General features: G+C 42.7%; 1 protein-coding gene across 1 annotated transcript in view; it reads left to right on the top strand.

The window, feature by feature from the left end:
- enah (ENAH actin regulator) overlaps positions 1 to 27,619 on the top strand; it is a 66,196-nt gene that overhangs the window by 11,807 nt on the left and 26,770 nt on the right. The window contains 1 exon segment of the mRNA XM_071899270.2: positions 16,964 to 17,036. Coding sequence (XP_071755371.2) covers positions 16,964 to 17,036 — 73 coding nt within the window.

Consider the following 27,619-nt stretch of genomic DNA (forward strand, 5'->3'; position numbering starts at 1 on the left):
TGTGTGTGTGTGTGTGTGTGTGTGTGTGATGGCATATGTTTGTTTTTTTTCCCTTTCATCACCTAGTCTTACATCACCTAAACAGGCTGCATCTTCACTTCATTGCTATGTGCCAAGGGAGAGCGGCTTCTTCTTTTAGGGACTTTGTGTTACATGACGTAGATTTAAGACTGTGAACTCACACATGAACGAGTGAAGATCCAGTCACACACCAACACACACACACACACACACACACACACACACACTCGCACACACTGTGTTCATCCGTCTTACTCTTTTCTCCTAAAAAGGCTAAAGCAGACCAGGATGGAGGGATGGGAGGATGGTTCAGGAGGGGAGGAGGGGGGGGGGGGGGGTGGGGGGGTGCTGGGTCACGGGCCGCCGGGCGTCTGTCTGTGTTTTGGTCTGGCCAGTAATCCGCTCCTGTCATCTCACTGCAGGCAGGGAGGGAGAGAAAAGAGTGAGAGGGGAAAGAAATGAGGCGAACAACAGGCGAAGAGAGTCACACAGATAAAGATGGAATGAGACACAGAGGGGGAGACGGGAGGGGAGGGAAAAGGTAGAAGCGGATGGATGGATGACTTGCAACATAGTCAAATCTTTGTGCATGTAACAATTCTGACTAAAACTCCCCCTGGACCCTCTTAAAGGACACTGAATTGTTCCCACTGGTCAACTTCCGTGTTAAGTGATGACAACATTGGCAGAAAAATCATCCATGTGTCCCCGGTAGATCATTCGCTTCAGCGCTCCATGCTTTAATGAACACTATATTGCGACTATCCAAAGTAAGAAGACTGAATTTTCAAGTAATAAAAACAGTTGTTAGTGGTTTATATTATCTGGCCTGTGGAAAAACCCAGTGTGTTCCATTAAACATCATTTTCATCATTGCGTCCCTCTTGTTTGTTCCCCTTCCCAGCAACAAAGTCATTTTTCAATGTGGCCCTGTTGAATGAGGGGTCAGAAAAACAGCAGTGTCCTTGCCTGCCCTGTGCGGTTGTACTGGATGTGTCTGTGTGGGTATAAAAGCACTCTGTTGACAGGAATGTGACCAGTAGCGTGATTACCTCATGTGTTGGCAGGAAAGTGGATCAAATGCAGGACCACTGGAGCTAAATATTTGTCCCTCCTTCTTTGCCTGTTTTTTCTGTCTGTATGCTTCTATTTCTGTGGCTGACTCACACACAAAACACACATCCGGGTGAAACTGTACATCACCAAAGATTTTCCAAACCGTGTGCCCTCAAGAGTCCTAATACACACATACACACACTTTCCACACTTCATATGTTGGCGGTGTGTGTGCATGTGTTTGAACTGGTAACTTTAATATCACTATTGTGTGTCTCTCCATCTGCTAAATGGTGAGGACATCATCTAATACTCTGGAAATCTATAGAGGACAAATGTCCCATTAATCTCGTTTAAGGGGGGTTTGATCAGTGATCAATGCAATAGGGTTCTAAAATTCCCAAACCATCCCTTTAATATTGGAGCAGAATCTGATCGGTGCAACATGAGATCAAAGTTTGATTCCAAACTGAGATGTCAACCGGTGACACTTCAAAAATTGGCACCTTTAAAAATGGTTGCTGGCACAAAAGCAGGACTCATCACGGGATGCTCTTGAAGTTATAAGCCAGCTAGACATTTACTTAGAAATTGGCAAAACCTCTGATGATGAAATCATCCACATTCTTGAAATATTGAGTAATACGTTTCAGGAATGGAATTAAACCCTTCAGGTCCACTTTGCTGGACCGGCACATTGCAGTTGGCTGGAAGACAGGTCTAGCTCTCTAGTGGATTTATCTGGACTCAGGAGCAGTTTGTCTCCACAGGGAAATGTTAAAAGTTGCTAACTGGGGATCATCATATATTTTGGGTCTTTACGGCTCCTGCCAATGGTGTGCCGTGTGGCGCTCGGTCTTGTGTAGGTAACATGAAACGAGAGGGACAGAGATACAGAGAGGTAGATAGACACACAGAGAGACTCTTCATCCCTGTCCCATAGAAACAGCCTGCGTTCCCAAGCCAGAAAAAGTTTGTTTTTGCAGGTCGTAGGGGTGAGGAGGGGGGTGGTAAAAGATTTAGGGGTACAACCTCACTCCCCTACCCCGCCCCTCCTTCACTCATGCACCGCATCAGTCTGGCATGTGTTTGCGCTCCTCAGCTTGTGACAGCGCGTGACCACTCTTGCATCATAGGAACCCCCTCCACCCCCCTCATCTGTCCGCCTGCCCCACTTTTCTTCTTCTTGATGAGCTCATGGTCTGTGGCATCAAACCCCAGGTTGGCCAACTGGCAGACGACACACTGCAGCACAGCTGGAGGAGAAGAGATTTGGAGAGAGACTTGGACTTTAGAAGAACTAGAGAAAGAAAGACCAGCAGCAGAGAACGACTTAGAAAGAAATCTGAGAAAAAGAAGCAAAGAAATGAGAGAAAAATAGAAGTTAAAAAGAGAAATCGAAGTTGGAGAGAATAAGAAAGAATAAGAAAGTTTTGAGAGACGGGATAGAGCAAAGTGAGCGGCTGATTTTGTGTAGTGAAAGTCAGAAAAATCGAAAACGAAAGATCAAACGAAGTAAGGAAGGACAGGTGGACGAGCAGGCAAGGAGAGAGAGGAGATAAAGGTACGCCAGTTTTCCTCCAGTTTTCCGGTAGATTTTCTCTGACTGCTGCTAGTGGTGCGGCGGAGCGAGGACCCCCTAAGGCCCCCTCAACTGAGGCGTCCGCGGACATGCCTGCTGCAGCGAGAGTAAACCGTTTCCCCCAGGGCCAGCAGAGGATCAGCCGCGCTCAAATCATGCTCAGGAGTGAGTAGTAAGACGTTGACATTTATGCTCGAACCTGACTGGGACTGTTTGAGGAGGACGGTTGTGTGCAAATTTGTTCGGGATGTGTGTGTGTGTGTGTGTGTGTGTGTGTGTGCTACTCCAACATTTCACAGTGGTGGTATGCTTCCTAAAGGCTAGTTTTGTTTGTCCTGTTACATATACCATAGTAATCATACTGTACGGCCTGCTGTGCATCTTTGAGCTTTTGAATTATAGTTCTTTAGGCCTTTTGTTTTGGGTAAAGTACTGATATTTTAGTTAAAATAAAAAACAAAAAACGACAGTGGTGAAAGACAGTTGACTCAAAAACATTCGGTGGACAGCAGACAAATATATATGTGAGATTATAGGAGATTAGCTAAATTTCCTCCATTACTTTCCTCACCTGCAACAGTGATTTCAAAATATTGTCCCTATCCTGCAGAAATCTCATTGTCTGTGTAGGAAATGTGTTTCACAACCTGGAAAAAAGATTAGTCATTGATAATGCATTGTAGCATAACATCGAAATACATGGAAATCAATGGAAATCAAATTTTTCTTTGGGTAATAATATATACGGAGCTCTATCAATGCAATGTACTTAAACTGAATATCATAGCTGAATGTTTTTCACTGTTGCTTGCTAGTACAAGTAATTATATAACTAAAAAATCCATTGAGGTATCTCTGTGTGTGTGTGTGTGTGTGTGTGTGTGTGTGTGTGTGTGTGTGTGTGTGTGTGTGGTTAAGTGTTTAACCATTCTGTCCCACGAGCCACAGACACATTTCAGCCGGAAGCGAGGCCTCCATGGAAACTTCCTCTGATTGGCTACTGAGCCGTTCTGTAATTTAACTGGTTGAGCTGTACTCTAGTTGTCATGTAGCAGCAGTGTAGGGAGGCGGGAGGCGGGAGAGGGGATTGACCACAGTTACCATGGTCTCCTGATCTTTGAAAGAGACAAACAAGTTTTCTGTTAGATGCGAGGAACAGTGTGAATATGTTTTTGTTTGTCAACTGCATGTGTGTGTGTGTGTGTGTGTGTGTGTGTGTGTGTCCTTGAAGAGCCAGAACAGCACATGCTTCATTCATTCTGCCAATCCAACTGCTAAAAGACAAACCAACAGAAAATGCTCTCCATCCAAGATTACTAAACTGAGGAGAAAAAACAGAAGAGTAGTACATGCAAATGACATAAACTAAAAAATATAGGACGCTACTGTTGAATTCCACTGGTACATTGGAATTCTGAATAATAAACATGGCTGAAAACAGTATATACATTATGGAGGAAGCCTATCTAACTAGTGAAGTGGTGTAAATTAGTCCACTCTCCACAGTTCAAAACAAAGTTAGAACGCATATTTATTGTCTACAATTAATCACATCTTGGCTAAGCATGATAGTGATAAAAAAAGTTGGTTTCCTGCTTTTGTCTAGAAGTTGGAAGTATGCTGATGGTTGCTAATGAGAAGCAAACCTCCATAATGTGTTTTCTATGTGCAAGGCCAAAGATGAAGTAGTGGCAAGATAATTATCCCCCCTCACCGCAAGAAACGGCTCCCAAGCCCAACATTTCCAGAAATTTAAGAGAGAAAAAATGGAGCAATTTTGTCCGCCTTCATCATCGTCTGGGCTGAGATTGACGTAAACAAAAACATCCACGCCCACCGCAAGACTTACGCTAATAATTCCCATTCTTGAATAGCCGATAACACGTCTGAAATGTGCTAAAATCTCGATCTTGGTAATTGTATCCCAACAAATCAATCATCCTTTCAATTCATGCAATATAAAGTGGTTTCTTCCTCTCACCAAACTGGTGTCGTATAACTGACATTACATGCATGTCATGCCAGCGACCAAAATTGCGCTTTCATGAAGATCAGTAGAAGCCGGGGGCGGGCGTCAAAAATCATAAGGAGAAATTTTTCTAAAACTGATTACATGCTCCAGTAAAACATTTTTTGGTAATGATGATGCATTATGTACTAGAGGCCCGCTTCCTCCTCTCCTTTTTAGATGGTGACATCTAAAATTATCTGCTGCTATCTCTTGTAATTGAGCCCCGAGATAATGGGACTTTTCATCGTTTATTGAGCGTTCGGTCCTAGTTGTAAATGATTTCCTCCAACATTTCCACAAATCGAGGGGGGAAATAAATTAAGACTTTCAAAAGACACTCAACACTGAGCCATTTGTCCGCTTCTTCATCTTTTGGGCTGAGATGGATGTAAACAAAAACAACCGCAACTGGTTCAGCTAATAGTTTCCTGTCTTTCAATAGCCAATAACGGCACTAAAATATGCTAAAATTTCAATCTTTCTAATTGCACGCCTACAAATCAATCATCTATTCAAATCATAGAATATGAAATGATTTCCTCCTCAAACCAAAGTGGTGTTTTTAAAGCCGACATTCTTCCATGCATGTCGTGCCAGTGACCATAATTGCGTATTCATGAAGATCTGTAGAAAGCTGGAGGCGGGCGTCAAAACTCACAAGGGGAATATTTCCTAAAACTGATTACATGCCCCAATAAAACATCTTTTTGGTCATGATGATGCATTATGTACCAGAGGCACGCTTCCTCCCCTCCATCTAGAATCGTCTGCTGCCATCTCCGCTGGTAATTGAGCTCTGACATAATGGCACATCTCGCCGTTTATTGAGCGCTCGGTCCTAGTCGTGAATGATGTGAGAGTCGTCTTCGCCGGAGAAGCTGACTAGGCAGATTCGCGGGCGGCCGCCTCCTCGTCTCCTTCTCTTCTCATTTCCTCCTCCTCCGTCGCTTCGGCTCGGTTCGTCATGTTCTTTTCCGACGTTTCATTGTCTCGATTGTTCGAGGTTTTCGCTGTGAAAAATATATCTGGAGGGAGAGGTGATGGGAAGCCACTTTTCTTGTCTGTCTGTCTGTCTGTCTCACTCTTCTGCTTCAAAGGGATCGGTCTTTCTTTTGTTGTCTTCGGTTTGGCAAGCTAATGATGAGTCATGTAGTAATACATAATGCAAGGCTGTATTGGTTTTGTGTGTCTAGAAGATGCTGAGAGGTGAAGTAGAAGTAGACAGCCATCCCCCCTGCCTCTTCCTCAAGGCCCCAACTCTGTTTCCAGGGAGGAAGACTGTCATCAGTATTTGGTGTGGGGTTCGGGGCAGCAGTGGGAGGCGGTTTCTGCTCCCAGATTTATTCCCAGTATCAGTTTCAGTCACTGCTCTGGTTTTAAAACTGTCTTTGGAAATGTGGATATAACATCATGATATATGAAATGATCGTAACTTTTGTAGCTTTTGTAATTTGATTTGAGTTAAAAACGAGACTCTGTATTTTCCATTGCTTAAAAATGTTCTCTAACTCCCACAATTGAGACTCGAACACCAATAATTTAAGCACATCGCTGACAGTATAAAGAAAAGTAAAATGCTCAGCTTTTTCACACACACAGGGCATGCAGAGTCGTTCTGAAGGATTTAAATAGTCGTAAGCTTTTTTTTATGTTTTGCCAAAACAACCCTTGGCTTTTTATTCTGAAGTCACACCATGCTCTCTTCTTAATTAAGCTTCCTCTTGCATCTGAGAGTAACACCTATGAAACCTCAACTTTAGAAACAAAAAAAACAAATTTCCAACAACTTCTGACAAGCACAATTATCATATCCCTAAGTGGCTGTAGTGTTTTGTTTGCTGGAAACAAAATAAAAAGTTGTAATAATCAGTTACTGTTATCATTACAGTACTACGGATAATATACAGTTTTATTAGCTTTCAAGACACCACCATTTTTTTTTTAATAGCCTGGACTAGTCAGCTGTCTTTCAATCAAAGATGGATCGGCACTGTCCACAGTTGACACAAATTCATCAGACATTGCAACATTTTGTTGTCTTGGACTGATCGCAAAACCTAAGCAGGACGCTGAGTCTTGCACTTCTGGGAATATTTAGAGGAGCATTTCTCTGCATTTATTTGGCTTGGTCCGGGTATGTGTTGACCCAGTAGTTCGTTTGGCCCAAATCCATGATGCTGGTGCCATCTAAACTGGAGTCTTCTGCCTGACCCCTCCCCAAAAATACCCCCGTGTTTACCTTAACCCATCAGCGTGTCAAGGCCAACTGACAGGACAGCCCACTTGTTGCCAGGCAGATCTGACACTATTATAAGTAGATGCTGGTGGGTTGCATCACTCATGTCATATTATCCCCCCCCCCGTCCCGTATGACACTGGTTTCAGCATCGTCCCTCCCCTGTCACTCAGAGATTTGAAGTCGACACACACACACACACACACACACACACACGCAGGGTGGTGGGTTGGAGTCATATGTCCTGTAGTCCTCTATAGGGGGCTGATGGAGGTGCTGGGACAGGAGGGCAACAAGTGTGGAAGTCGGTGTCCTAGTGCCCCAGTCCTTCCAGACTCCCTGTCTCCCTCCGGCCCCAAAATAACCGCTTAACATGGGGAGGAGAGGAAGACTGATGGAGCCTGACATGGACAGAAAAAGACAGACAGGGAGAGAAAAGCCCCATTCACACGGCACTGATATTACCTGGGAACATCCGGTGATTTAGAACATCGGTGATTTTAACCTTGTGCGAATGTCTGTAATTTGTAAAGTAAAAATTCCAGTGCAATTTACCTATCATCATATTTTGGCGAAGATGGAGGTCTAACCCCTCTTTGGCGTGTCTTTTTTTTTTCTTCTTCATCTTCTTCTGGACTCGCAATTTCTGTCTTCCTTCTATCATGAAAAAAGGAGGCAGTAGTGGAATCTGTAGAGGAAGGTTTGGAATTTATTATCAGCTCAAACTTCTAGTTCTAAATCAGGAAGTCACAGATTGCAAGTGATTACAGCGAATTTCATTATGCTGCGGGAATGAAGTTAGGTTCATTCATTAACTAATTAACACAACTCCCACAGGCCCTGAAACTCCTTTAAAGTTTGCAGATTTGAGAAATATAAAATGAGGCCTTAAACGTTTTTTGGAAATGAATGGATGGCCTTGAAAGTACTTTAAAATCCCAATTCATCAATCTGCTTCACTCAACACTTCACATCCTGAGGAAAACCCCATGATGGATGTTTGCATTGAAACAGCTGTAGTGTTCAGCTTAAAAATGAAAGAAGTCACCATGATTTCTTGACTTTTACAGGATCATGAGTAAAGAGTAAAGCCTCCATGATGCCAAGTCATGTCTTACACCAAAACACAGAAATTTTGAGTCCTTGAATTTCACTAAACAAGACCATGGAAGTCATTGAAAGGTCCTTGAATTTGATCCCCAAGTGAGTGTGGGAACCCTGACTTCAGGTCCCCACATAGTACTGGTCTTGTGCGACTAGAGCGAAAGACCAGGTTGGTTTTAAAAAGCAGAGAAGTCGAGAAGGTTAACAGAGGTGAGGGTGGGGACAGAGAGACAAATTGAACAAAGGGAGAGAGATGGGGAGATAGCAATTGAAGTGGAAAGTTGGAAGCCAAATTGAAAATTTGAAGTAGGCCTATGTGTGCCAAACAGCCCATTTTCTTTGGCTATCTGAGATAATGGCTATTGATAAACTGTCCTAATCAGACCTCAAAGAGCCATTATACCTACCAGACTTCCAGAAACACTGACATCAGCAGGAAGCAGGAGAGGGAGAGAGAGCAACACAAGAGCCGTCATGCAGGCACATCCCTAACTCTATTACAAAGGCATCTTTATCTCTTAATACTCTCATAATTCTCCTGGCTGCAATGTGTACAACAAGCTGCAGTCCGTACTGTTCAGTATTTAATCATTTGTAGTTTTTGAGCGTCGGCATAATCGCCGTGGCAGGGACAGTTAATGTAGGTTTAAGTTCAGGTTTTCAAGAAGTTTGTCTCATAACTCAAGCCTATCCAAGAAAAACCCCCAAAAAACATCAAAATCTAATTTCTGTTCTGTTTTCTTGTGCACTTTTGATGTGAAAAGGAGCTGCGTGGGGGTGTAAAATCCAGAAATGTCTGATATCTCTGAAATCTATTTCCATCCTGGCCTGCAGCCAATCGTGTGCAGTTGAGGCTGTAAATTCTACCCGACAACAAGCCTTAAAAGCTATGACATCATGGGCTACATATGATATATATATATATATATATATATATACTGTATGTGTGGACGCTGGCTGCCAAAAAATGCATTTCACCCTGTAATCTTGCTAATGGAGCTTTTTGCCAAGCAGTATAAATAAATCTAGACACGGACACTTGGTTTACAGTGAGGTGAACTTTGACAGCGTGGAGACGGGTTTGGCATCTTCCCTTTTGCATTTTTCATCAGGAGGAGTCTCTTGTCTCGGTGAGATGAGCGGGGCGCTAACGCTGTCAGAGTCGGGGGTTCAGTTCCCACCGGAGCCACTCGTGCTAAAAATGTACGCACTTGTGATACTGTAAGGATGGATGAAAGCGTCCACCGGATAGCATATGTGTGTGTGATATAATATTTATGACCGACTGTGTGGCTTTTTATCTCTCATATAGCATGACGGATGGACACGCACATGTGGACTTAGGAATGCACATACACACACACACACACACACACACACACACAGACACCTTGACCCCATGGCAGGTGACACCTCCTCAGTTCTATAAACATAGCTAGATGGCAGGTTTGATGACAGCTTGTTTTCCTGATGGGGAAACGGATGGGCAGACAGATAAACAGAAGGATAGACCGACCTTGTCCTTTACCCTCCTCCACTCGTCTCCTTCACCCCGCCAAACACACCGTCACTCTCCCCGCTCTTTCTTTCCCCTGTCTCTTTCTCTTTAGATCAACTTTTATCTCTTCTTCTCGTTTTTTTGTGCTTTTTCTTCCTTTGTTCTGCCCTTTTCTTTCTTGATTGTCTTTGTGTTTCATATGGCAACTGATGGAAATTGTAGAAATGAAGCATGCACACGTGCAACTGAAATACACACACACACACACACACACATGCACACACATGCACACACATACACGTAACACCCATTCACATACTCTCATATACACTCTCATACACTCTCATTATACACACATGCAGTGATGTAGTGGTTAATAAAAAAACAAAAATCAATTATACTTTCAGAAAAGCATTCATTTATGTTGTATTTTCCATAAAAGACTCCATAATCATTACATTACATCAATGATTGATACTATTTAGAATGATGTATACTAATAATTTCAGTTATTAGTATAAATTACATCCGCCTCAAAAGGCAGGTAAACTGAATTTCGGTGGGTTTACCTTCCACAACATCCCTACACACACACACACACACACACACACACACACACACACACACACACACACACACACACACACAGGTAATGATATTGAGGCAGCAGTGTTCTGTCCTTCTCTGTCTCCAGTGTATGAATAATAGATTGGATCCAGGAAGTACAACCCGGCTGACCAACCAATCAGCCGGAGCGTCCTACCACATCCTGTACAGCGCTCTCTCCCTCTCTCTTTCCCACTCTTTCTCTTCCTTTCTTGTTTAGTCACTTTCTGTTTTTCCTCCCCAGACTCCAGCTCTCAGTCTCTGTCTGTAGCTCTCTCCGTCTTAATCTCCAGCTCTCTCTCTCTCTCCCTCTCCCTCTCCTATCCCTCCTTCCTCATCCCTCCCTCTCCCACTCTATCCCTCCCTCTCCCTCCGTTTCCATCAATTATAATCCGTATCTATTGAAGAGCCGGCACAAAGGACAACCACACCCGGTGTTTCAGCGTGCCGGGGTCGCCTTAAAAAGGTGTGCCAGACTGGAACAAAACCGCCAAGGCATCGGATCGCTAAGGATAAAGAACTAGACCCGCCGCTGCAAAAAAAAAAAAAAACAAGGCTCAGATTCATTTTTATAATAAAAAAAAACAATCTTTTTAATCGTCTTTTCTCAGTGGAATTCGTAACCGGCTCCCTCAGCTTTACAGAACCTGGAGCGGTCCGGATGACGGGGAACTAAGACGCAGGAAATTTGAAAGCGGGACCTCCGGAGCCTCAGCTATGGTTTTGTATGTGAGCTCCCAGGATTGTTGCACCGGGGCAGGTGGGTTGGGGGGGGCGGGCAGCGGGGGGGCGGTCGGACTGAGGCCTGGCAGCGGGTCAGACGGGGCCACAAACAGACTGTGGCGCTACGTTTGCTGCCAGAAGAGGCCTACACTGATGCTGCCTTCATGTAGGTATACAACGCTGATGGGATACGTTAGGCTGCTTATTTGGGCTGTTTCTGTGCGTGTGTGTGTGTGTGTGTGTGTGTGTGCATGTGTATGTTTTATTGCATTTATCAAAGCCTTCTACAGACTCAACCTGTGTGTTCTGATCTTACCTTACCTTGAGTTTCAGATTTAGGAAACTTTATTGTCCAGTTTTTAAGGCGGGAGGGTCTACCTGTTCATTTCTGTGACACTTGGTTTTCTCTCCTTAGTCCCATGAACTATTATCATTTTCCTCCTGCTGATGGGACGGTATATCGCTAACATCCCCCTTCCCTGAGGTGTATTTTAGTACCAGGCAGTGATCTCATGGTGAGCTAATGTAGCAGAGTTAAACACTCTCTCTCTCTCTTTTCCTCTCTCTCTCTGCTGCTCTTTTTTGATCTCTCTTGTTTTGTCTGTGAAGAGCTGGCTGGCTCACTTTCTCTCTCTGTCTCTCTCTGTCTGTCTCTCTCTCTCTCTCTCTCTCTCTCTGTGTCTCTTTCTCCTCTTTTTCTTGCTTTCCTACATTATTGTATTGTGTCGGATAGTGTTGTTGGATGCAGGCCAAGCCTAAAGTGCTGCTCTCTTACCTCACTGAATCAATTCAGTACTCTAAGACCTTCCATTAAAAAAAAACAAAAAAAAACTGAATGGCTTTGAATGGTTTTCGAGAAATCACCTTGCAAGTTGGGAAATGATATTGGTTCAGAAGTTAAAATTAAGTTTTCAAATGTAGTCACATCACATGTAAGGTGTCACAATTTATCAACTTGAGTAAAGTGTGTTAAATATGATTTAGTTTGTAGCTTGCCTGGTTAAATAAGAATTTGTTCCCAGTCAACTAGTTGAGTGAAGTGAAAGGTGTTCTTCGTTAAGTAGCCTGATTAAATAAAAATGCGCTGTTAGCCAACTTACACGGTTAAATAATAATGCTAAAATAATAAAATGCCTGCGTACATGAGAATATGTTTTAAGGCAGCCTGTTAAATGAGGCTTAAATAAATCTTGGGCCTGCTGATATGATCTTAAGTCTCTTCTCTGGAGCTTTCTGAGCTGCGGTCCTGTTAGTCTGGGTGTCTGTGTTCTGTCATTAGCACATAAACCCTATTAGAGCAGACAGTAACACAATTATACCCATCGGCAGCGGAAGATGGAGACGAGCGCGACCATGTCAGCAATTATGGCCGGTGTTATTCTGGTCGGGTGATATCTGATGATATCGACTGCCTGTGGCCTGCGCTTAATTCAATAATGTTTCAATTCGGCTGGTACAAGAAGGAAACCATCGAGATGATAATCAGATGAGATGGTTTTGGTAATCAGACCAGATACAGACTCAGATGTACAAATGATAGTTCTGCGTTCTCTGGCGATATGGAGAATGCCATACTATATATCTCATTTTGTTTCTGTTATTTTCTTTAATGGAAACATGTGTAAGTTCTTCTCTACCAGAGCTCAGACTTGCCCGCCTGTTTTGGTTCCTGAAGTATCTATATTCATAGCTTCTGATGATAATTAACATTGCTGTAGCCACAGAAGCAGCACTCTGCCACATGGGTATGTTCACACTTCATGCTCAGCTCCAAATTGCTGTTCATCTGATTTTGTATTTTATCGTATCTATTCTAGGATCTAACCCATATCCGATACCGATATGAGCTGAAAGCAATGTCACTTCTCCCTCTCTGTGGGCTGGTCTTCTAGCTATCATGGAAGGGTGTTATGCCAAAATTTGTTTCCCCTGGCGGTGTGTCTTTCCGTCGATTTTACTCCAGGGAAGACAATAACAAAATAATTTCAATATTTGTGGATCGTGTAACCGTCGCTGGCTTTTCAAACGGTAAAACAACATTTTAAAAACATTTCACGGCATTACAGAGAATGAAAGTAGAGTCCATTGATTCTACAAAGAAGTTGTCACGCTAAAAATTAGTCCACTTATCATTTATTAAGCACATTTCCCCCATGATAATTTCCTTGTGCGGTGGCAAAACAACAACACACACCGAGGACCAAACAAGGACACACCGCCAGGGGAAGCACATTTATTTAGGGCATAACAAATTTTGGCACAACACCAGAACGGAAGCCAAGCTGCTGCTGTTGGCAACAAAATTAACATAATTGTCTCAGGTGAATGACATAACATTTACTTATTGTTGTATGCATGTGGTCCAGATCAGATAGGAACTTTTTGCTGTTCTCACTGGTTCAGATCTGTATCACATGTGAGATGAAAAATCTGAATTGGGACACTTTCAGATGCAGTGTGAACGAAGACATATCAGCTGGTGAGATTCTTAAACGGTTGCATTTATTAACATCATGTCCATCGGTTATTCAGGTCTCAACATCTGTTTTGATACATTAAAGTATTGAAATGAAACCCTAATGATCCATGGTCACCACATTGAAAACATGCAACTTAAACCATCTCTGCAAACTTGTGTTTCTGTGTTGGAAAGTAGAGGAGCTCAAAAAATCTCAAAGTGAGATGCAAAAGACTTGAAAGCTGGTAAAAATAGGGCAGCTGTCGTGAAAAATGAGCAAATTTCTCTTTATCCTCCCGAGGTTTTAAGATGAACTTACCAGTCGAGTGTCTGTCAAAGAGGGATTTCTCATGATGTTGGTATTGTTGGGTTATGTGTGTGTATAAATCTACAGCTAGACACCTGTTAGACGTATACTTAGCCAGAGTCAGCGAGTCATACCTTCAAAGAATAGTTTACTGTCAGCACACACACACACACACACACACACACACACACACACACGGCTGTACCTTCTGAATGCTCCATTGATCCACAGCTCTCCCCCAGGATGTTTGCTGCCAGGGGGAAAAAGCTTACATGAATATTGGGCCCACAAGCAGATTTGGGTTTACTAACAGTGCTGAGCAGAGACAGTCCACTGTCTTTACTGAACCATCTGACACTGACTCCTTAATCCTGCCTGGCCTATCCTGCCACTGTAGGCTTCAGTGTTGTTGTGTGTGTTGCACCGAGCCTCATCTTCCATGCACTGACCTCTGTCTGCACTTTGGTTCACTTTGTTTTAGTGTTGTCTGATGCAAAAAAAGACATCTGAAACACAGTAGAGAACTAGAAACACAAGTAGAAATTGTTTCTACATGAAAGTTGTTAGTTGTTGTAGTTAGACTAGACCTAATCCCCACTGCTGAGGTCAATGAAGCCGTAGAAACACAACATTGGAAGCGTGTTTACATCATTTTGGACCCAGAACCACGGTTGGGGAAACCCTGCCATGCTTCACATTGTGCTGCTGGTACTGTTTATGTAGCAGCTCTTTGAAAGCAATAGCTGGCGCCTAATCGATGAGAGTGTGTCCTGTGCTGACTCGACAGATAGAGGATTATCTGTGGTGAGACATTGACGGTAACCAGTGCCAGTAGTCTGGTTTCCACTATAACAGAGCCAGGGCTTGCTCATCAATAGTCTAGGTTGCACTAAAGGACCACACAGGGCATATTTATTGTTCATGACTGTCTGTTTCCTCCCAAGACGACTTTCTGTGTTCGTTTCTGCATCTTCTTTCTATTTTGTCCGGACTGTCAAAGTGTTTTCAGTAATGGCCTTGTCCTGCCTAGATGCTCCCTTGACTTTACAGAATCCTTTTTAATACGCTGTTGTTGTCGTTTGAAAACTCTTAGTTTTGGTGTCCAAAAGAAAATGTAAAAACAAAATCCACTGTGCTTAAAATGAAGAGATCAAGATGTTTGGCGGCTCATCCGAGAGTCTCTGGATGTATTTGGACATCTTACTAGCTGGACTGAAATGAATCTACACAGACGAATCCAGTTTTGCTGATTCTCATGTTTTAACTCCCTTTGAAGGATCACATGGTCTTCTATGGGTTTAGAAAACATGACGAAACCCTTTCAAAACACCACTCAAAAATGAATTGTGCTCAAGCCCGAGACGAGGCTGTTTTTCTTAGTTCCTGAAAGGTTTTCACCCGACAGTGACGATATCAGATATCAACTCCTGAGCCTTTACAAACTCTAGACTGATTTCTTATTGTTACACATAACTATTCTTGTGTGTACTGTGCTCTCATTGGGGATCAATAAAGTATTTAATTGAACAAAGATTATATGTCGGCTGAGATAATGACAAAAGAAATATTGCTGTTGATACAATGCTCTAAATGTTTTGACTCGGCCGTGGCAAAGCCCCGTATTGTTCTACTGAGGAGAAGTGGCTAATGCCAATACCAATGACAGTGTTAAGTGGGGGCAATGTGTTTGAGCAAGTTGGTATTCAGAAGAAGTCCTCACCCTGGCTGCAGCCCCAGTCCTGCCCATTTTATCTCCCTGTGACTGTCTGTCTCTCTCTCTCTCTCTCTCTCTCTCTCTCTCTGTCGCTACAGACAGTCAACGCCAGACTGAATACTAATGGCTGCTGAGGCCACTTCCTTTTCAGCTCTGTCCAAAGGCCTCTGGTGTCTGTGTGTGTGTGTGTGTGTGTGTGTGTGTGACAGAGAGAGAGAGAGAGATGCATGTATGTCCATCTGGCCCTGTTCAGGTTTTACAGAAAAGTTAGCTCATTAGCAAGTGTAAATTAGACAGCGATGTCAATGTGTCTCTTGTTCTCTTGCCAAAGGCTACTGAAGGTGTGTGTGTGTGTGTTCTGTGTTTCAAAGTTTGTGTTTGGCTTTTTTTTTGCCAATGTATCTAGTTGAATTTAGGTAGAAACATTATAAAAATATCACTACATATGGAGTGTATACCAGTGAGAAGGATATGGGAATATGAAGAAGACAGAGATGTAAATTTGCAAAATGTGTCATATTCACATTAAAAAGTGTACAGAAAGCCATACATACAGTATGTGAAGAAAGTGTCTAGATGTATATACATGTATGTGTCAATATATACCTTGTCAATATTTTCACTTTACAGATGCAGATAACATATGTGCAGAATGAGCCGATTTGGATGTGTACACGAAACTCCGGTTGGAGGTCACATATGTACAGAGAAAAATAAAAGCTAGGTGACATGGTGTCTAGTGGTTAGTGAGACGGTTGTGTAACTGAAAGGTCATGGGTTCAATGCCCAGTCTGCGTTCCAATCCAGCACCTACTTAGGGTCCTTAGCAGGGCGAGAAACAGTGTTTCCGATCAGTCGGGTCTGACTTTGATCGCCGCCAAGGAACCGGCAAAGTGGGCGTTCCCAAAATGTACACGGCATGGCAACCAGAGGAAGTGAAGGCAAAAAAAAAACCTCTCCAAAATCCTTTACACCTGAGATCTACAGAAACTGATGAGAGCTAAAAACCCCCAAACCTTTTCCTCATTGCCAAAAACTCTTTGTTGCCATGGCAACCGGCAGTCTGTCCCCTGTTTTCCCGCTGAACTGTTCTGATGTTTTTATTCTACTCTCTGCTACTAACGGCTCTATACAATTTTGTGTTTTAATAGGTTTCAGTGTGTTTAAGCATGTTGTGGCACAGTGTTAAACTCATTTCAAATTCATGACCTTTTTTTTTGTTTTGTTTTGTTTGATGTCAACAGCAAATTTTCTCCACTAACAATTAAGACATTCAAAGAAACACAGATGCTTGGATTGTGGATGTATTTTTAGTTTATTAAAATATCACATTTACTAGGCAGCCAACATAACCGCTAATATTTGCAATTATCAGTGCAAAGAGAGTGTTGTTCACCTTAATTACCTGCAGGGTGAAGCAAGTCACCGGTGCAGCTTTTACTGAGCCTGAAAGTTTAGAAGAGAGGAAGAACATGAAATTTGAGAGTCTCAGTGCCCAGCAGACATCGTGTAACTGAGCAGGGAGTCAGGCTCAGGGAGGAGACACTTGAAATGGGACGCAGCCTCAGTCTGGATGAGCTAAATCAGCTGAATGTCTAACAGCAGCTGTGTGTGTGTGTGTGTGTGTGTGTGTGTCGCCCACTACAGGCCCCACATTGCCGAGGCAGGGCCCCCAGGTGCAGAATGGCCCCACGCCAGAGGAGCTGGACCTGCAGAGAAGGTAAGGACCACACACACACACACACACACACACACACACACACACACACACTGATGTACAGTCGATACGATCTGTCATTTTTTTACATTGAAGCAGTCACTCTGGACTAAGTAAGTAACACAATTGCTTTGTTGATATGAGATAAAAAGGAACCATATCCAAATCTTGAACTGATAAAGACCCATCAGATTATGGTTTGAATTTTTTTTTTGAAGCGAAAGTAACCAGGTAACTGTATTATTTTAGTTAGCTGCTGTTTTAGTTAACTAATTTTCTAGCCAAGTACCCTGCCTTGAGTAAAACTAAAAAAGTAACTGTACTTTTTGAGTAAAATATGTCAATACTCTGGTTTTAAGAATTAAATAAAATTGTTTGAAGACTTCAGAAGACAAAACCAGACAGGACAAAGTAAAGATAAAAGTAATTTTATATCAAAAAACATATGAGCTTGTTCACTCTGCTTTAATATCCCAAACTAATGTAACAAAATTACACACATGCACACAAAACACACACACAGCTTTGGAGTTGTACCTCTTGTCTGTATTTAAATGGAAATGAGTTTACCTTGTCGAGCACCTCTGTCTCTCAACCGTCTCTTCCATCTCTCTTTCTCTGTCTCCTTACAAAATATTGTTTTTCTTTTGCCTAATGCAATAATTCATGCTTTTGTCAGCGTGTGTCTATCACCAACTCATACACACACACACACACACACACACACACGCACGCGCACACACACACGCACGCTCACTGTTGTTTTTCTTCCCCTTACAAGGCCACTTTTTCCCTCAGGTAATACTGACGCTCTGGAACAGCTAGAAAACACATGCACGTACACAAACACACACTTTCTCTTTCTCTCTCTCTCTCTCTCTCACTCACACACACACACACACACACACACTGATACACACACACTCTCACAGCTTTATTAATGAAGGCCAGCTGGATGCTGTTGGCCAAGGTTTAGAACCTGTTCACCAGAAAGCTTGTTCAAGGATTTAATTATATCTGAGTGCCCACACACACACACACACACACACACACACACACACTCACACACACACTCATGCAAACATGCATATGGACACATACCCTCATGCTTACACACACTCATGAATCCCTATATAAACATGTATACACACAGGAAACTACATGATACACAAAAGCAGATTATAGGGCTGATTAGATCCTACTTTGAGTGTTTTAGCGAACTTATGATTCATACAATAACCAGAAAGAAAGGATATCGTTCAGCGCTGTGATGAGTTGATCACATGGGCAGCAGGGTGCTGTAGTGAGGGAGGCACTGACTCCCTGACTCTGACTCTGTACTGACACTCGCTCTAACCTCACTGTGGAGGCAGTGAACAGTGAAGTTATCCTTTCAGGATCAATAGATATCACAAATGATCCGGCAAATGGGCACGATGAGGAGGAAAATGAAGAGAGTTTCATTTCAAAATTTGATATGCAGCATTTGGAAAATCACTAAAGCCTATACTCTTACAAAATAATAGAACAAAATTAAAACAAAATGGTGCGTTTTGAAGGATAGCAGGTAACTCAGCTCCTTGGTTGCAGTAATCATGATCATCAACTTTATCTAGATAGCACTTCACATAAAAGAGAGCTTTACATAAAAACAAAAGACACAGTACAACATATGGAATAAAAATCGGTAAAACAAGGGACCAGAACAAATAAAAAGGACAGGAATTAATAAAAAGAATAAAGGACAGATTAAGATAAATCATTACATATAAGAAAGGCTGGCATATTTTAAATTGATATATAGTGTTTTGGAAATGAACTATTTAAATATTCAGTTTGGTTTTGCATGATTGTAGGAACTTACATTTAATGAGAATAACTGACAATGATGAGCAAATTAGACTGTACAGAGAATTTCAAAATGAGTAAATATGTAAACATTCATTATCAAGGCTGGGCTGTGTGTGTCAGCAGGCTCCTCTGGCTAATTTACTGCAGCGCTGTGTGTGTGTGTGTGTGTGTGTGTGTGTGTGTGTGTGTGTGTGTGTGTGGGAGCACTCACAGTGTTGTGACTTGTTGATATTGGCACCTCATAAAGCGACCCCTAGTCTGCTCTGCCCCGCCCTTGTGAAAGTCATCATCACACTGGTTCACTGCACACTACATGTTTACAATAGGAACACACACACACACACACACACAGATACAAACACACACACACACGAGCGTTCACACAGCTAAGGGCCATCGTACATGCACTGACACACATGCAAGAACACACACAAACAGAAAATTACACTCACTTAAACAGATCTGGCCTTGCTGTTCTCCACTTGACTCTTTTGGTTCGTATTTCCATAATGAGACGAGACCAAGAAGAAGAAGAAGAAGAAGACCGTTGCCTCGTTGCATCACACAAACTTAAGAGGAAGCCTGAGGCGAGCTTTGCCAAGAACACAGTCGAAACAAAATGAAGTGTTGAATACTCTGAAAAGTCCCTTTATCATCATAATGTGTGGAACTAACACTGCCACCACCCGTGCTAAAATGTCTGCACTAATGGCACTGTACGGTTCTTTGGTTTAAAACGTCTGGCTTATGTTATATCCATCAACTGGCTTGAGTCGGTTAGGGCTCAGTTGCTGATAATTACGAGGGTTTGCAATAATAGAGTAGTAATAATAGAGTGTAAATAGAGTGTAACTGTGTAGTGTCGAGTGTTACTGGTGTCAATAAGCTTGAAACTAGTCAAATATTCTCAGTTTGTCCAGAATGTCAGAGGATTATTCTAAAGCTTATGTATTTTTCAAGTACTATGAGCTGATGGTCTGTCTTCAATTGAGCTGTGACACATACGTAGAGACACACACACACACACACACACATACACACCTCACATACAGATATAAATCCAGCTATACACACACAAACATGCATTTGTGTACAGATACACACACAACATGCTCGCTGTTTCTCATTCTCCATCCCTCCCCACACAATCTCTCTCTCCTTTATTTGATCTCTCTCTCTCTCTCTCTCTCTCTCTCTCTCTCTCTCTCTCTCTCACGCACACTCATGCGTTCGAGTAGTAAAGCATTCTTTAAGTGTGAGTCAATGGTTCTTCTAAGTCTGTCTGAGGTGCGCTTGGATCTGCCAGGAATTTTACAGACTCTCTGGGCCCGAGAGTATCTAATGGATCTGGCTGTCAGCCCTCTCTCTGTCTCTCTCTCTCTCTCTCTCTTCTCCAATTCCTCTCCCCTCTTTCACTCTTTCTGTCGGTTTAGCTTCATTTGTCTTTTTGTTTCTTCCCCTCCCTGTCTCACCTTCCCTCCTCCCTCCCTCTCTCCCCCTCCCGGTTCTGGTCATAGTCCATATTTAGCAGTGGATGACAGACAGGCAGTCAATGGATCGCTGGCTGAGGTCATCTGCCGATACAAAGGCCCTTATCAGCCCAGCCGGAGTTGAAGGAGGGAGTGTGTAAAGGGAGGTGAAACAGGGAGGAGGGAAAGATGAGAGGTGGGTGGTGGTGGAAGAGGGAGAGGAGGAGGAGGAGGAACAGAGGGAGTAGTGTAGAAATGAATTGGCAGCACACTCTCATATCAAGCGCTCTGCTTCTTTAAAAGGAAACAGCGGCTCCTGACACACTGTGAGTGAGAGAGCAAGCTTTGGAAAAATGTCTCGGCGGGATCTGAGCAGCGCCGAGACACAAAACAGGAACCAATCAGCTTCCAGTGTGGGCGTTAACTCTATTTATTACACAGCTTTGTTGAATATTCAATTCTGAGTGGCCAATAAACGGATTCTTAGGTCTGTTATTTCTGAATAACTGAATAACAGACTGCCGTTTCACATCTAATCATATCAGTTTGCCATTAACAATTTCGGTTGATTTTGTTTAGTTCTATACAGATTATCAGTGACGCCTAGTGGCAAAAAGATGATTGTCCTGCAGACAAAAACCCAGCTAACTGAGGTTAGACACGGAAAACTTTTCTAATATTACTTTTAATTTATTCAGAGATTTGGTTAGAGGCTAATTTGTTTGCGTGTCTTTGGTTACAGTCCTAATTAACTGTTTTTTGGCCGAAGCTTGTAAATTACTTCAGCTTGTAATAAGATATTTTTTATTCAATATTTTGTGTTCACCTTGCTGGGGCTTATTTTGCGATAATGACCAACTCCTTGTGCATGATTTGTTACTTTTCTGCTCTTTTTCCTAATTTTTTTCATGAGTGTCTAAACCATAATTTGAAAATTCTGAAATATCTTAATTTGGGGGCTTTTCCCAGCAAATATTATATGCGATTATTTGCGATTAATTTGATTAATTAATCAGCATATCATGTAATTAATTCGATTACATTTTTTAATCGATTGACACCCCTACTTTAAATTCATAATAGCATACATTTGGTAGCTTTGGTCTACCTGCAGATTATCCTACTAACCACATGACCAAACCAAAGCAAGCCTACAGGTTTATTAATTGTATTGGGTTTGAGAAAACAGCAAGTAGAAATCCACTTTTCGACCAATAGCTACAGTTTGGAGGCGGGCACACCTGACAAACGTCGCTGACCTATTCAGCCTCACATGGAGACGGACGAAGAGAGCGATAGATAGATAGATAGATAGATAGATAGATAGATAGATAGATAGATAGATAGATAGATAGATAGATAGATAGATAGATAGATAGATAGATAGATAGATAGATAGATATGAAAAGGATGGAGCTGTGGATGAGTGAGTATGAATGGGAGGATGAGTGACTTGCTCCTTCCTCTTTTGAGTGTCTACACCAAGACCCGCATGCCTCATTAAAGAGCATGAACTAACCAATGAAACGCCGGATTCCTCAGTGACACACACACACACACACACTGGTATGTGCGGCCTCCTCTTACTCACTTGTGGCTCTCCGCTCCATGCAAGGAGTAAACATTGAGATCATTCATGTATGGGAAGGTCGGAAAGCCCAAATGACGCTCTGCGGTGGGATTTTCCGCTGGATCGCACGGCGGGAGGAAAGTATGGCGCTCGCCTCCTTTCCTTCTCGATGTCTCTCCTCCGTCTCTCCGTCCTCCACCTCTCTCCATTGTCATCATCCTCCTCTCCTCATCTACCTCCTCTTCCATTTCTCCTCCATCTCTCCCTCCTGTATGTTCTGCCCGGCCAAACCTTTCTCTTTCTCTTTCTCTCTCTCTCTCTCTCTCTCTCTGTCTTTCAGTCTCTCTCTCTTTCCATTTCTCTTCTCCATCTCTCCATATCCTCACCTCTCTAATCTTCCAACTCTCTGGCTCCTTCTGTCTTTCTCTTTTCCCCTCCCTCTTTCCATAGAGACATAGCAGACGTGCTACGGGTGAAGAAGAGATGGAGCAGGATAGCCCCGAAGCCTCCGATATAAGGATGGAAGGATGGATGGATGGATGGATGGACATACATATGCATGGCTGGATTAATGTATGGGTGCGGGAAAGTGTGCGGATGGAACCACCTGTTCAGAAATGCAGGGTGCTACCCTCAGATTAAAAAGACATGAGGTGGAAATAATAGGCTGTGGTATAAATAGCTGCATTGTGCGTGGGAGAGAGGGAGTGTGTGTGTGTCGGCGTGTGCATGTGTGTTTGAGAGGGCGAGATGGAGAGAGAGAGACAGAGTGAGAGGAAATGTGTTGAATCGTCTTGAATGAAAGTGAGAGGAGAAAAAACTGGTAAAGGAAGGGATGGAGGAGTAGGATGTGTTGATATACGTGAAGCTGGTTCTCCCTCCCTCTATTGTAGAAGGTTTCTGTAAGCTGTTGGCGTTTAGCTGCTGGCGTTGAGCGCTCGGGAGATGATAACAGCAGCAGCTGGTAATGACAACATGTGCTCTGTTGCACACATGTAGACATCCAGATATTCTCAAATGATGGTCACAATGTTGAATACACACACACACACACCACTCTAAAACCAATATGTTAGCTTGGCTTCGACAACGCTGTCAGGGTCTTATGTTAGTGGGACACGACACATGGACTGTGTGTGTGTGTGTGTGTGTGTGTGTGTGTGTGTGTGTGTGTGTGTGTGTTGCACACTTGGACTGGAGCCTCACTAGAGTAGGTCCATATGGTCCATCTGGGCTCCTGTCCATTCAGACGGCACTTCCTGGCTCTCTGAGCCAATGAGGCAAGCCGCTGGGTCCAGCTGGCCAATAGACTCCGCCAGGCTTCGGGCGTCTCTGGGGATTTCGCTCGGTCGTCACCTTCAGGCCGAGCTGCAACACCAGAACCTGTCATGACTCTCGCCTAAGAAATCGGAAATCTATCTACAACTGAACACTGCATTCAAATCATATTGATATTGCAATATAATAGAACAAAATATCTCCATTGCTATGTAGGCAGGTGCAGTATAGGTGCTTACACAGTTTATATAATATGAGAAGATTAGTCATCAAAGGGAAGTTCAGTGAGAAATATTTCTGTAATCTACAGTAGGAGTCTGGGGTGACAGAAGCTGAATTGTGACTGAAAGATCGCTGGTTCAAATCACCGGACTGGTTGGGAAAGTGTGCAACTACTGCCATGGTGCCCTTGAGCAAAACACTTAATCCTCAATTCAGCTGTGAATGTGTATAACTGTATGTGGCAATATAGTGAATATTGTCTAGATAAAGCTATTTATATGCACAGCATTTCATATCGCAATTGTAAAATTTAGAGAAGGGGGAAAAAAAAGTGGTTACTGACAGTTTTTCTGTCACTGAAGGCTTAAATCTAAACTCCCAGGTTTCTGGAACTAGAAGTGTCAAAAGGTAATCAAAAAGTAATGTAGACTTTAAACTTTAAACTTGAAAATGTAAAATTTATTGTAATGGGGATGGCCTGTGGGTAAGTGCAGTGTCACTGTACAGTAACACTTAAGAAGAGATGCAGCTTCCCACTGAACAAAGGCCACAGGGCTTTTATTGTAGGGGAATGAACAGAAACATGGGGAAAAAAGAAACAAAATAAAAGCTTTGCTCCCGCCTATCTAGATGTATGAGTATTTCCAGTATCCATGAGGTGTTTCCAACCCTTGGTGTAAACCTTTGTATAACAATAACACTTTCAGATGATAGCATCTTTGCAATGGCTGTACAAGAAAAGCATGAAAACAGGTGCAGTAGTAACAAACATCCACTGAATAAAAGAAATAAGAAAGAGCAGAAATGAAAGAACAAAACTGAAGTGTAGGTAGACCGGCTGGATCAGTAGCGCGGCTTGTATCATGGCGGTGAAGCGACGGGAAGCTTTGGATAAATGCTAGATTGTTGTGGGAAATTGGCTTGTGGAAGCAGTGTGTAGGCCCCCATTGAAAACCTGCGCTGGTGGGTTGATGGTGGAAAAAGGGAGGATGCAGAGCAGCTTCTAAAGGAATGGCTTCAGGCTGCGATGGCAATAAAGACACCTCTCAAACCCACAAGGCAATAATTGAACATAATAGCGTGTTTCAAATTGGCTGTTCACAACCACAGTCTCACTTTCTGTTTGATTTGATTTTCTTGCGTTACAGGTCTGTTTTCATTTCGGTTCATTTTCCTTCACTCACTCCTTTTCCGCTTCGTTCACTCGTTTTCTTCCTTGTTCAACTGTTTTGTCGTCTTTAATTTCTGTTATCCAAGTCGGTCTTTTTCTTATTCGTTTTTTTAGGTCAGATGGTTGGATAAAGCCCTCAGGTTTTCTTTATCTCCCCTGCACAATCTTCCTTTTCTCTCCGTTCTTGCCGCATTTATCGTTTTTCTTGCAAATAAGCTCCAACTCTTAAACCGAATGACTTAAAAACACACATTAAATTCTAATCACCGCCTTTGCAAACCTTTGATCTTCACATCCTTTGAATAAAAATGCTATTGCAATGATATTTGCATTCTGTGTATGCAGCTCTATCCTCATTCCTTCCGTTTCCCGACTCTCAATTTTTGACAATAAGCCATTTGATGCTTCCAATATTACCCAAAATCCCTTCCGACTCTTCCTAACACTATCTTGAAGTCAGTCATAGTAAGTTGTTGCAAAGAAGGAAGGAATATGTGTGTGAATATATATGTGTGTGTGTGTGTGTGTGTGTATGTACGTGCCGGGATTCAGGCCGTGCCGCCGCCCACGCTCCCTTAGCAACGGTTCCCCCGGCAACTCTTGTCAGGAGGCGAGTGAGACGCCAGTTAAACGGGTGCAGGAGGCTTTTCACAGCTTTTGAAGCCTGTGACGCCTCCCTGAGAGGCAGAGAGGGACGTGGAGGAAAGCGGAGCCTGTTTTAGCCCAGTTTGACGAGGATTAGGTTCGCCCGTGAGAGGCAGGCAGGCAGGCAGGCAGGCAGGCAAGACTTCCTGTGTGTAGACCGGCACACGTGGGATTCACTGCAGAAACAGGCCCACCGGAAGTGACGACGTGTGCAGGTTTAAGAGGCACACTGCTCAATTTAAAGAGTTCCTATTCATGTAGTCGGCTCTATATTTGACATCCAAGGGACAAGTCTGAGTTGAAAAGGATTTCATGTTCGCTAGTATTGATTGGGCGGCTCCAGAACCAAGGAATAACCTATATGAATTATTAAATTGAGTGCACTTACCCTTTAAAACACCTATATGTTTGAAATTCCATTTTTTTTTCCTCCTGAGAGAAGAAGCTTTGTTAGATTACTTTGACTTCCTCTCAGTGGAAAGTCAAACAACTTCATAGCTATCACAGACAATAAAAGGAATACATTCTATACAGCATGAAAGCACAGTTTGCATAGTTTTAAGTGAAAATGCTAAATATTCCTTCTCATTTTTATATACTTTTGTTGGGACTTTCTTGGGATAGACCAGCTCATGTGGTAAGAATTGCAGTGAAACGGAGAGTTTTGTAGTTGTTATCAAAATGAATTAGCAGCTATTAAAATGTTACACAACTGGCCCAATCTTTTTTATAATTTAAGTCCAAACAACCCATCGGTTTGCCAGCAAAGCGAAAGTGACTTCATCTGGTTTGACTGTGACCTTATGTTCCGGCTAGAGTGAGCGGCGAAGACGGAGGTTACTCACATAACTGCCATTCTTAATAACGGTATGTTGTACTTGTAAAGTTTTGGCAGTGAGAGGAGCTGCTCTCACCGCACAGGAATGTGTGTGTGTGTGTGTGTGTGTGGAGAAGGTGAACGTTGCTTTCACATGACGTCTGTTGAAAAGTTTACGCTGCGTTGTAAACACATATGTGTCCCCCTGACGAATGGCAGACTCACTGTCCTCGATGAGTCGTCTGCATGTACACACACACACACACACACACACGCAATTTAGCCCTACCCCCTTTCATAACCACCTTTGTCAACAATGTCCCTCGAGACAGGTTATTTTAAGTCTTCATGCACATTGTTTAGGAATGTTATGATCTCCTACTTAAGGGAATGTTGTGTTACATTCATAAATTACACACACAACAGATGTATGTGTGTGTGTGTGTGTGTGTGTGTGTAAGATGCTTGTGCCCGCTCTTAAATCAGTTTATATCGCACATTAGAAACAAGCACCAGTGAACGCTGAACTAGGCTTATCCAAGCAGGAATCCCAAAGCAACCAATTCAATTCAATTCACATCTTTATTGTCCCATCAGGGCAAGTTTGGCCCTCAGTCAGGGTTTAAAAAACCCTCGCAGCTAAAAGACATTCATCAACGCCAACAGAGCCATTTAAATGCAAGAAAGAAAACAACAGCGCAACTAGAGATCGGTTCAGCTGAGGTTGCTGCTCTACTCTAATTAGGACAGATTCAGTAAATGCACTCCCTCACAAATGGGTGTAATGAGGAAAAATGAGGCAATGCAAAAGACAAATAATTCAGTTGGCTGTGCTGGTTCAGATGTCCTTGTCAGTATGTGCTACTACAAGCAATGTCCCCCTTTTTAAATGGACGGCAGGGTGGCCTAGTGGTGAGGGAGACGGTCCTGTAACCGAAAGGTCACAGGTTTGATCCCTGCAACAGCCATGTGTCCAGTCAAAATGTGCACTGAACCACTACCTGCTCCCTTATTGCAGGTGGCATCAGCTGCATTAGAGGCCAAAAAACGTAAAACTAGAAGGCACTTGGAAGATAGCAAACCTCCGCCAATGCTTAACAATTCTCCATCTTGCTGTTATACCCAAACACATCATTCCTATCACTTGAGTTTTAAGATCAATTGATTTCTTGACCCTGTAAACAAACCCTCAGGATTTAGAAGCCAGTGTCTCTCCATAGTTAGAGCTAAAATACAGATATTCATCTAATGGCAGAAATCCCAGATCCAGATCACTATCAAAATCTAATCAATTGTTCTTTGGCCCAAGGCCGATCTACCCACCAAATTTCATGGAAATGCATTCATAAGTTTTTGAGATATCCTGCAAACAACCAGAGGTGAACACATAACCTCCTTGGCAGAGGTAAATATAAATGTAAATGTTGGAGAATTTCCAGAATATGTGAGCGGACACTTTTTCATAGCAGAAACAGGATCATTCTCCGGTCGCAGGGATATTCAGCTTCATCTACTGGGCCGTCGCACTATTACTATACTCTTACTATATTGCTTGTAATGTTG

The sequence above is a fragment of the Centroberyx gerrardi genome, chromosome 18 (genome assembly GCF_048128805.1).
Source record: "Centroberyx gerrardi isolate f3 chromosome 18, fCenGer3.hap1.cur.20231027, whole genome shotgun sequence".
NCBI classification, from domain to species: domain Eukaryota; kingdom Metazoa; phylum Chordata; class Actinopteri; order Beryciformes; family Berycidae; genus Centroberyx; species Centroberyx gerrardi.